This window comes from Aulonocara sp. 'chitande type north' Nkhata Bay, linkage group LG23 (genome assembly GCF_057382095.1).
Source record: "Aulonocara sp. 'chitande type north' Nkhata Bay isolate Kocher_YH1m ecotype deep benthic linkage group LG23, A_spYH_male_GT1.1, whole genome shotgun sequence".
Taxonomy (NCBI): Eukaryota; Metazoa; Chordata; class Actinopteri; order Cichliformes; family Cichlidae; genus Aulonocara; species Aulonocara sp. 'chitande type north' Nkhata Bay.
In genome coordinates, this window is record NC_141365.1 from 47,957,387 (window position 1) to 47,967,374 (window position 9,988).

At 42.4% G+C, this 9,988-nt stretch overlaps 1 protein-coding gene across 1 annotated transcript; it reads left to right on the plus strand.

Annotated features, from left to right (window-relative positions):
* Positions 1–671: 671 nt before the first annotated feature.
* Positions 672–3,896, plus strand: LOC147302864 (dynein axonemal heavy chain 5-like). Its single transcript, XM_086284253.1, has 5 exons — positions 672–897; positions 1,262–1,362; positions 3,301–3,489; positions 3,557–3,631; positions 3,753–3,896. The coding sequence occupies exons 1-5, from the start codon at positions 672–674 to the stop codon at positions 3,894–3,896; spliced, it is 735 nt and encodes a 244-aa protein (XP_086140379.1).
* The last annotated feature ends 6,092 nt before the right edge of the window (positions 3,897–9,988 follow it).

The window sequence follows — 9,988 nt, forward strand, 5'->3', positions numbered from 1 at the left end:
CATCTGCAATATCTAGAAATGCAAACCTGTGAGCTGTGTGTGTTGTGCGTCTGCTCGGCCACCTCTCCTCCGGCCGTGCTGGAAGCAGCTGTGCGTTTGACAGTTTTATCGACTCGACAATAATCGAACAAATTAAATGTTCAAAAATATCAACTTAAGCACTTCAAAGTCAACAAAAAGCTTAAAACAATGAAATAATATTTCACTGACAAAACAACAGCTCATAAGAACGATACACAAAATAATACAGAAACAAACAAATAAAAGTTATTAACCAGGATCCATGTTTTTGTCACAAACACTGAATCAGCTGATTCACTCTTTATGTTTCTGAGTTTGTTTTGTGATTATAGTTCTGGTTTCTGTTTCTGTGTCTTCACTGTGTCCCACGTCTCCTTACTTTGGACTGTCTGTCCTGTCACTGAAGGTGTCTGCCCAACAAGGACGTGGTGCTGAATGCATCCAGACCCCTGCTGACTGTCTTTGCAGCTTCGGTCAAAGGTACAGTGTCCACTGTGACCCTGAGAGCAGGACACAGCCAGAGGTGAGTCAGCAGTTACAAACTAAATGCTGCTGACATGAATCAAACTGCTGGATAACCCACTGCTCATGAAAATGGCACCTTTCTGTTGCTTTTTGAGATTACTGAGAATATTTGAATTGTGACTCAGATGGCAGATCCAGGCTCTCAGCCTCCAGCTGAAACTTCCAGTCCTCCCCCAGCCAGAAGCTCTGATGCTGGGCTGAGAGACTTTGATCCTTCCCTGGATCCAGAAATCCAGGAGGGAGAAGGAGAACAGGACCTCCTTCCTGATCTGGAGAGGCCTGAGGGAAAGAAAGATGGAGCAGACAGAGCTTTGAACAAATCCAAACCTCCTGAGCTTCACCTCCACAAAGGTGCAGACACTGATGCACAGATTCACATGTGACACCTGCAGCGTCCAGCTTGTGCCGCTGACATTATCTCCACTCTGATACAAGCCTCATTCACTCGCTCACACACGTTCATACAATCACCTTTTCCTCACAGTCACACACATGAATGTAATGAGGGGAACTCGGGTTCACTGTCATTCCTCAGGATGCTTTGATATGCAGACTGGAGGCTCTGTGGATGAAACCACCGACTGTCTGAACCACTCTGAAGTCTTCATGATGGACTTCATCCTGATTAACACTACAATACTTGTTAGAGGCCTTTTATATGTAATAATATTCTTTTCCATTAAAGCTCTGAACATTCTCACTCTTTCTTGACCAGGTGTGACAGGTGAAGGACACCGGCGAATAGGAGGACAGAAGCTGAGAGCCATTAGTCACATGACTTCAGCTGCTGCTGCCTCACCAACCACTGGCCCCTCGGTGAGTCTAGAGTTACAGCAGTGACCACAGGAAGTGCACACGTGTGATCTAAAGCTACATGTGGGCCTGTGACCATCAGTCTTCTCACTGTGGTAGACGGGTTTGTGAGTCCCTGTGATGCTGGGAGTGTCCAGGACAGTCGCTCCTGATCGGGTCTCTCATGGAAAGCTGGTCCCAGGAATTCCTGGAAAATTCCTCCACAAAAGAGAACTGGGAACATAAGTGCAGAGTGACAGAGGTGCTCAGCAACCCTGCTGTTATATGGGAATAGAACCAGAATAGTCGGCAACCACTTGAGTTAAGTTAGCCAAAGAGATGCGACTCAGACTGACTTCATCATGTTGGCAACGTGTCTGCATTGATAAACTCCAGTTATTGACAAATCAGAGAATAATTCCAGTCGTTCAGAGACAGATTGTGATTGTTTGGAGGATGTAATCGTTTCCCTTCAGGGAGCGTGTTGGACGCTCAGTGTCCGGGTGATTAGCTGATGCAACTACTTAGAATCAGTTTGTGAATATGAAGAAAATCAGTGCAGTCACTGGACAAACTCTGATTCTTCCTAGTTTCACTCTTGTTTCAGTCCAGTGTGACTGAGGTGGTAAAAAATGATCTGACTTTTAGCCACACAGCTGTCTGCTAGAGAAAAAGCCTTTGTGCACAACTTTCTTAAAGGCAAACGGCACCATGTTCACTGCAGCTGCAGCAAACGCAGCAAAGAGTGAAAGTTGGACTGAGAATGTTGTGACTGTTTCATGAGAAAGAGCAGGAAAACAAGCATCACACACCCAGACACAGTGCTGGGATTAGAATTAGACTTTAGAGCCAAATGTAGGACAAAAGCTTTAATATGAAAGAGGAAAACCCAACAACAGCCAGAGCATGAAGCTCAAAACTACACCAATCACCAAGAAAGCTGACAGGCCTGTGACACGTCAGAGACGCCGTTCAAATCATAAAGAAGTTGGTTTATTGACAAAATGTAAAAAACCAAAAGAATCAAGTCAACCTTCAGTTTCGAGCGAGTAGACCAATCAGGCACAGCAGCAGCTCTAGAATAAGCAACAATTTGATGTATTACAAACAACCTTTCATATACACACATACATATGGCTCATATGCTGTTTAAAAAGGGCTCAAAGACCCAACAGATTACACAAAGTACAAAAACACTTTCATTCAGACAACAGTCAGCTGTGCACGAGACAGAGAGCCGACTACAGTTAGTAACATGGACTCACTTTGTTTCAGACACGACACAAAGTAACACAAAGCCACAAAGAGCAGAAACATCAAAGAGGAGGCAGAGCAGCAGCAACTCTCCATGAGCTGTGAGGCTAACAGCCACCCACACTTCCTGTGATGCATAATGAAAACAACATTAACCTGAAGGATGATAACAACAGAAAGAAGTCTAAGCTAACGTTACACAGCGCTCACACAGCGCTGACTGTACAGGCCTCACACAGCTACGACCTGCATCCACAACACCTGATTCTACTGAACACAAACAAGTTAATGATATATGAGCAATCCAGGGAAGGCTTCCAGGAAGGTGAGGATCCAAAGACAGCTCTACAACAGCATCAGTCAGCAACAATGTTACTAATCACTGACTCTTTCATCCTTTTATACTCAATCAAAAAGTGCTGTGTTCACATTTGTTTCTGCTGAAATCCAGAGACTGAAAATGCGTCTTTTTAAAGTTTGAATAAACTGACTGAACTTCTCACGAGTCCAACCGTGAGGAGCACTTCCCCCCATGACACATCACAGGAGAACGTCTCAGTGGAGGGGGGACAGTAGCTCAGTTTAGGCAGTCACACTCAGAATCGATGCCTCCAGTCAGGGTCAAACGTGGTCCTCAGAAACCTGCAGATGTTTGGGCCAAGCTCTCACTGGTCTCTGCGTCTGTAGACTGAGCTGATGTTTCTCCAGGTGTCTGGTAAAAGGACGATGCTGCTGTCCAATGAGGCGAGGAGAGAAGTAGCCAAACAGGCGAGAGCCGTGAAGGAGGAACGGCGGGCAGCTCTGGATGCCCGACATAAATACCTGATGAGCAGGCTGGCAGACGCCGGCAGCCTGGAGGAGGCGGCGGTGGAAGACGCCATCGTCTCTGATGACAGAGTAAGTTCAGAGACGTGATCCTTCCTCAGAGTTGAACCTTTGAGTCATTAATGTCTGATTCTTCCAGTTCAGTCTGATCCATGAATTCTTTGCTGCAAACGGATCCAAGAAGCTGATTTTCTTCTATCAGGATGTCAAACAGGTAACTTTGATCACATTTCAATGACTGACACATGAAGGTCTAACCGCTCTTCATAATCTGCTGTCCTGTTTGTTGCACCGTACTTTGTATTCATATCTTTTAATATCTGCCTTTCTCCCAGAGTCTGTCCTCCCGTCAGTCTTCCTTTGTGGACGCATCAAACTCAGCTGTGGCTCAGAGGAAACTCTTCCTCACTACGGGGAACTCTGAGGTTGGCTTCAGCTTTTTCTGTTTAGTTCATGTGAGAATCACAGAAAAATGCTGATATGAGTGGAAGCTTCTGCTGGGAAATTGGCAAAGAGCAGATTATTGAACAGCGAGGCAGACAGTTCATTTCAGTGATGCCAGTTTATTAGAAACGAGGACTGTGGGGCTGCTGGAAGTCAGGACGGCCGTTCTCTGGATAAACCTGACAGCTGAGGTGGAGAGCAGGATTTATCCACAGACGGCTTCTTCCAAGCAAATGTCCTGAACACACCTGAGCTGAGGGTTACACAGTGTGTCCTGTGTGATCTCTGCTTTATGGTGGTTGAATCTCACAAATGTGACCATCAGACCTGACGACTTATTTGTGATGTTTTCATTAAAAATATCCTGGGTGAGGTGTTTGGGGCCTGTCCCATGAGGAGGAGTCTCCAGGGCAGACCCAGGACACACTAGAGAGGTTATATCTCTCAGCAGGCCTGGGAATGCCTCAGTATTGTCCTGGATATGCTGGAGGAAGTGGTTGTTTAGGGAGGTCTGGGATTCTCTGCTTAGACTGCTGCACCTGTGACCCGGGACCAGATAAACAGGAAATGGATGTTTGAAATTCAAAGAAATCCTCTTTTAATAATGAGGAAAAAAGACAGCAGGAGATCCATCGCAACTAACAAAACACTTCAAACACATCAATGCATCAACTTTAATCAACTTCATTTGGTTCAAATGAAGGAATCTAACAAAGCACTCACTAAAATGAAACACCAGTTAGTTTCCCGAGCTCAACAGGTCGAACACCTGAGTTTGGTTTGCAGTGCAGTTTTTATTTCTTCTAGATAACCTGGGTTATTTGCACAGGAAGGTTTTTTAAATGTATTTCTTAAGTACGATCTTATATGGGGGTTGATTTTATAGCATAACAGAATAATGTAATAACTCTAATAGAGTATAAAACATTTGCAGAATGAAGTACAAGGTGAAGAAAAGTCAGAACGTCCCTGTTTGAAAATACAGCCTCAGAAGGTCAGAGATGGACAAATTCAGCTACAGAAACATGTGGCCATTTTTTTAAAGCCATAGAGCATATTACAGACGACACAAAGAGCAAACACTGTAAACTTCTAACCACAGACCTCACACAGCTCACACACGTCAGAGTGAAGCTGTCATTTCCTGAAGCTTCCACACAAGAGAACTGGCAACAAGGTGGAGTCCTCATGGATCACTAGCAGAGAAATGTGGGTGGGTGCCAGACCACATGGACTCGACTCACTTTATTTCATACAAAGGAGCAGACTAATGCTGTCATCCTTAAAGACTAACTAGAAACAAGCAGTGCGCTCGCATCGACTCGACTTGTTTTGCAAGTTTGAAGTGAGATGGTACTTTGGAGTCAGCCTCCCGAGATGATGGCTGGCTGGTTTTTGAGAAAAATCTCATATTTATACAATGAGCAGCAGACTTTCCTGACTTGCAGAGGTCAACGTCCTCCTCAGTCATGCGCCATGAGTGGCACAGATACTATTCATCAAATAACTAACATGGCCTTGATTGTTACTCCAGAGACTTATCTGCGATGTAGCTTTATAGCATTTTCATTAGCAATCGTATGATTTGTGTTACAATGACCTTTGTGGACGGGCCCGGACCCCCAGGCCTCGTCCGTGACGCCGACGGTGAGCGCAACGTTTTTGTTTTCTTGCGCTTAAAATAACCTGATCAGCGTTCTGCGGACGGTTTGTTTACATTTCTCACATCTATGATTGTTCACACGGGTTGGACACGAGCAGAGAGGGCTTTCAAGATGAAAAAGCCAACGTGAAACTTTAACGGACGACAAAGTTTTTCAATCAAATCTCCGTCACACCCTTCCTTGACCTCATCACGTTATCCACCTTAGTCAAGGAACAGTGGTTCGGGAAAATATGCATTTGTTTTTTGGACCAGTTTAAAACGTATCTCAACTAGTGATGTGCGGATCGATACTGAAATATCGATTCCTCCGATACCCGTCATTGTGTCCGGCCCCTTGGCGTGCACACTCACAACAATGGCTGAGCGTAAACAGAGTCATGTGCAGACGTATTTTACCTCCACGAACAGCTGAGACGTGGTTTGCCATACATGTGGCAAGAATGTGAGGTGTTGTGGTAACACCGCTGACCTGGTCAAACACCTCAGAGTGAATCATATCACAGAATATGACGAGCGTATGTTGAGGCGAACTGAAGAGGAGGAGAGGGAGAGGTGCAGCCAGGGCGAGACAGACGTCTCTCACGGAGTCCTTTAATGCTGCAGGCAGGCAACAAATAGCCACAACTTCAGGTTTTTCATTTCTATATGATAATTCTGCATCATTAAGTGATAAGAACAAGTAATCTGATGTCCTGTGATCATTACGACGCTATAATTTGAGATAAAATAAAAGATAGAGTAAAAAAAATAAGTTTTTGTACAGAGTATCGTATCAGATCAGTATCGTCGATACCACCCTGAACTTTACTTGGTATCGGATCAGAAAGGAAATCAGTGGAAATCAAATCCTGCTTCTACAGGTGTCCAGTTCATTCACTCTGACCCCTCCAGATAAGCGTTGCCAGTTCTCACTGTGCTGTAGATCACATTTTCTTGTGTTTGGGGTTATAACGGTTACTTTTGAGGTCTGTGTTATAAAGCAAGTTAATCCTGAATTTAACTGGAGAAGACAAATTCCCACTGCGTGGTGTAGTGCACAGCCAGGCATTCTTTACATTAGTTCGTTTGACAAAACCAAAAAGCTGAAAGTATTTACTTGGAGTTTGGTTTGATGAAATAAGTGCCAGAATCAGTGAATACAAATGATTCAATGACATGAAAACTGGTGGAAGGACAAATCCCTCAAGAAAAGCACGACTAGCACATTAAGTTTGTTTGTAATCATCATCATCTCTAACACCATGCGCACAACAGTGATTTTGTTACAGAACACTAAGATAGTAAAATCTGGGAAATGATGATATTTCTTTCCAAAACTTCCTGTCTGGAAGACATTAAAGCTGCTGTGCCACCTGCAGCTTCTTTCAATCTATGTTATGTGAATATATCTTTTTCTTTTTGGGTTTGAACATCCATTCAAACTCACTCTCTGCCTAGCAAGTCTCATTCCCTCATTTCCTTGGGGTCCAGCTTCACATACGTGGCACTGAGCCTTTTCCTTTGTCACCTCTTTCTGCTACATGCCTAGCCTCCCAGTTTCTTGGTCTATTTTCTTCATTTCGCTAACTACACTTCTTTTTCTTTGTAAATCTCTTCCTTCAAATACTTTCAAAATCACTTCTGTGCAGAGAAGACGTCAAACCCCTTCTTGGCAGTTTATCTCAATAAAGCTGTACTATCCCAGCCATCTGGTAAGTCTTCCCTACTACCCAGAGCCTGTTTATACTCCTGCATGTCTCTGCCTTCACTCACTTCCTCTTCTTGATGTCCAAACTCATCCTTCAAACTACCATTTGATGCTGCATAGCTGCATTCTCCCTGACACCTCCTTGTCTCCTGTCTTTTTGATTTCACCTTCTGCATAATATTTAGTTGCCCTGTGTGCAGCTTCCTCCACTTTCATATATTTCTACAAGTTCCTCCCTGTTCTTGAAGTATGTGTGCACCACGGCCATTTCCACTTGGAAAATCTGCCCCACATCTGTCTTTCTAGATTTCTCTCCTAAACACCACACCTACCCAACACCTCATAACCTCTGTTCCCTTCACCTAAATGTCCATTGAAGTCTGTGTCAATCACCACTGTAGTATGTGGTCTCTTGCACACAAAATGTGTCTACCCTCCACCTCCATAATATGAGTCCGCCAGCCCTCCCATTGCCAGTCAGAGTCCATAACAAGTCAAAAACATAAACAGCTCGAACGTATTATTTATTTAAAAGAGAGAGAGAGAGAGAGAGAGAGAGAGAGAGAGAGAGAGCTCAGTTGTCCTTGCTCTAGCATCAAGAGTCAGTGACTGGCTGTTCACTGCAGGCTCAGCAGTCCAATGGCCGATCAGCAACAAAACAAATAAAAAAATAAGACACGTTCTTGATTATGACAACAAACCACATCCAAAAAAATATGACAGCAACACTTTAAGTTTTGTGTGCATTCATCATGTGCAACTCTGCAGAAAGTCTCATGTCAAGGATGTGTGGACAGGGGGGCTATTAAAAAGTTCCAGTATACAGAATAGAAAACCATCAAATGAATGAAATAAAATCTGTTGTCACAGTGGTTTTTGAAGGAACAATTACTTCACAGATGGACAGCCTCATTATATTTTAGTTAATGTGTCCAGACATTTCTTCACATCAGCTGCCAGCAACCAGTTTCAGCATGTACAACTGTTGCAGTAAGTGTGCTCATGCAGACCAACTATGCTGGTCCACTGTTCTTAATGGTGCTGCATGTTGAGAAAGAAGTGAAACAAATGTTTTGTTTAACAAGTCCACTAGTGTTAGAATAACTTGGCATTTCCAATCTGTTTCTGCTGTAGTTCAATGAAAGGTTTCAGTTACTTAAGTTTGAGAAAAACCAAAAAACCAAATTGCGTTTACAATTGTAGTTTCATCTTGTTATAAGATATTTGAAATAAAAACAAACAAAAAACATGAACAAACAAACCACAAACAAACAAACCACAAACAAACAAACCACAAACAAACAAACCACAAACAAACAAACCACAAACAAACAAACCACTACATTTTCAGAAATATTTCTGCAGTCTGATTTACAAGTATAAACTTTCTGACCAAAACGCCACAATTTCATCCCTCAAACAAGTTGTCAACTGTGTCAACGACCAATGAGGACATCACTGCTACACTTGATGATACTCACACCTTGAAAAAGTGCAAAGGTTTCCCAACAGGACTTCGACGGTTGGTCTTCTTGATCAAGCTATAATCTGTTCTCATCAAAACCACCATAAAACCAGTTTGACAGGATGATGCTGATAAATCCCTCTAGACCTTTTTGTGACAGTATTAAAAGCTTGCTGGAAATTCTCTGTACTCATATTTGTGCTCAGTATCTGTAGGAGCCATTTTTGTGTGGGTACCTCATGTATGCCACTAGGGGTCACCTTTTGTGTTACATATGGTGTGTCTATTTAAGGTAGATAGGTCATTAGCAGCAGGTGTGTTGTTGTTGGGAAGGAGCAAACAGATTGTGACCGCTGCGCTGTTATGTTAAATTGTGTTGGAATAAAGAATCTAAAGGACAAGATAAGTATGGTTTCAGTTATTGAACTAAGTTTAATACGTTTATTCATACCAGTGACATTGCATTAACCTGCCAACAAACAGCTCAGTGGCTTTAAATGTAGGCTTAGCCTCGACAGCATCTATAACACCATTAAAATGCAGTAATGGCCACACAAAAAATAAAACGTGACCATATTCAGTTTAAGCCATTTTATGTGGTTTAGTTTACACACTTGAATCACAGTAGATGATAGCTTTCTGTTTTTAAATGTCTCCATTTATTGCAAACACTATAGTTACTGTTCTGCCTTTTATAAGGTAAACTGGATATTATGGTTGCAAACGGCCCTAGAGCTCCCTCTAGTGGCTGCTTTGTAATATGGGTTTGACTACTTTGGGAAAGGAACAATGAGAAGGTGAAAAAATCAAAGATGGCGGAAAGTTATCGTTCTAAGCTGATATGGACCTTAAAATGTTGTTGCCTTGGACAAGATATGTCTGTAAGTATGAGTGACGATAAAATAATTATTATCTTTTGTTTTGTGTAAAAATGGTACGATAATTTGTACATTTGAAAGTTTTATCTTGTTATCAAATCACTTTGATTGTCACATCACATGTGCAGGTACACTGGTACAGTACATGTGAGTGAAATTCTTGTTTGCGAGCTTCACAAGCAACAGAGGTGTGCAAAAATACAATAACGTAAAACAAGCAAAATATAAGAACGGCTAAATCTGAGACTAATAAATATATGTACAATATATAATAGTACATGCATTACTGGATGTGTATACTAAATATGTTTTTCTACGTGCGTGCGTGTGTGTGTACATATTTTACAAATTAAATAGAGTAAACAATAAAATAAAATATACAGAGGTTGGTAGGTGGACATGTGCAAAACAAGTGGCATTTATATACAGTG